Source organism: Aplysia californica, unplaced genomic scaffold (assembly GCF_000002075.1).
Source record: "Aplysia californica isolate F4 #8 unplaced genomic scaffold, AplCal3.0 scaffold00515, whole genome shotgun sequence".
Classification (NCBI taxonomy): Eukaryota; Metazoa; Mollusca; class Gastropoda; order Aplysiida; family Aplysiidae; genus Aplysia; species Aplysia californica.
In genome coordinates this window covers 103,929-105,577 of record NW_004797785.1, presented here as the reverse complement: position 1 = coordinate 105,577, position 1,649 = coordinate 103,929, and the positions used below count along the sequence as shown (strand labels likewise).

At 43.7% G+C, this 1,649-nt stretch overlaps 1 protein-coding gene across 1 annotated transcript in view; it reads left to right on the top strand.

The window, feature by feature from the left end:
• Positions 1–451: 451 nt before the first annotated feature.
• Positions 452–1,649, top strand: part of LOC101857051 (neuronal PAS domain-containing protein 4B) — a gene marked incomplete at its 5' end in the record, with an annotated part of 12,729 nt that continues 11,531 nt past the window's right edge. Inside the window, 2 exon segments of the mRNA XM_005106128.2 lie at positions 452–642; positions 1,327–1,433. Of these exon segments, the coding sequence (XP_005106185.2) occupies positions 452–642; positions 1,327–1,433 (298 nt within the window).

The following is a 1,649-nucleotide window of genomic DNA, read 5'->3' as shown; positions in this document are numbered from 1 at the left end:
TTCTTCTTCTTCTTCTTCTTCTTCTTCTTTTCCTTCTTCTTCTTCTCCTTCTTCTTCTTCTCCTTCTTCCTCCTCCTCTTTTTCTTTTTCTTTTTCTTCTTCTTCTTCCTTTTCTTCTTCCTCTTCCTCTTCTTCTCCTCCTCCTCCTCCTTATTATTATCATAACCTTTATGTTCTCAGTATTACTTTTATCTCCGTATGTTCTTTTGTGAGCCTTTCACTGACTTCTCCCTTGGGTGGTTGGCGGGTGCTCTGGTGTGGTTTGCTTCTTCTTTCCTATCAAACATCTATCATCTTTTATCTCCCCCTTCTTATTTTTTATGTTTGTTATTCTCTTGTAACACCTCTGATCTTCTGGCGCTCATATGGCCTTATGCAGTTGCGAGCGCCGTAAAAGAAACTTTACTAAAACTAAATACTGACCTCTCTCTCCCCTCCTCTCTCCCTCCAGGTGATGCACGTGCGTGGTCACTTCATCCGTGTGTCGGAGCCCGGCAGCCCCGTGGACGGTCAGTGCGTGTTCATGGCCACCTGCTCGCCCCTGATCACCCCCGAGCTGAAGGAGAACCTGGTGCAGAACAACACCATGGTGTTTAAGACGGTGCACCAGCTGGACATGACTGTCATGGAGGTCACTAAAACGTGAGTTTAAAAAAAAATTAATTTAAAAAAAATAATTTTTTTTGGTGTTTGTTTTGATTTTGTTTTCTTTTTTGTTGCTCTGCTTCTCCTCCTCCTTCTTTTTTTTTTCCTCATGGGTGGTTGGCGGGTGCTCTTGTGTGGTTTGCTTCTTCTTTCCTATCAAGCGTCTATCGTCTTTATCTCCCCTCCTTTTTTTTGTTGTATTTGTTACTCTCTTGTAACACCTCTAATCTTCGGCACTTATATGACCCTAATGTGTTGCAAGTGCCGTAAAACACTTACCAAAACAAACATTCTTCTTCTTCTTGTTCTTCTTTCTATACTAGTTCTTAAATCATTTTCTGATCAAGTTGCCATGGGATTGGCAAGTTAAGAGTTTCAAAGAAAGGACTTTAAACTCAATAACTGTCACTTACGGCTTAGACAATGACTGACTGTCGACACAAACAACAGAAAGGGTATAAGGGGTATAAAGAAGTAGAACAACGTGTGGCACCCTACAACCACCCACGTGCACAAAGAGAAAGTTTTAACTTTCATTTGTTTGATTTTGCTATGGGGACTGATTCTTCAAGCAGGTTTTCCTGTACTATGCAGACTGCTTTTCCAATGCTGATAAGCCATTGTGTTGATATCACTCATTCTATATATCTTATTGGGTTTTTTCTTGTGTTTTTTGTCTAGTGCTGAGTTTCACCTGGGCCGGTCAAGCGAAGAACTGACCAAACAGTCGTGGTACGCCATGCTGCACCCGGAAGACATCCACGAGGCTAAAGAGAAACACGTGCAGTGTGAGTGGCTTGTGTGTGTGGTGGTCAGTGTGTGTGTCCTTTGTGTGTGTGTGTGTGGTGGTCAGTGTGAGTGGCTTGTGTGTGTGTGGTGGTCAGTGTGAGTGGCGTGTGTGTGTGTGGTGGTCAGTGTGAGTGGCTTGTGTGTGTGTGGTGGTCAGTGTGAGTGGCGTGTGTGTGTGTGGTGGTCAGTGTGAGTGGCGTGTGTGTGTGTGGTGG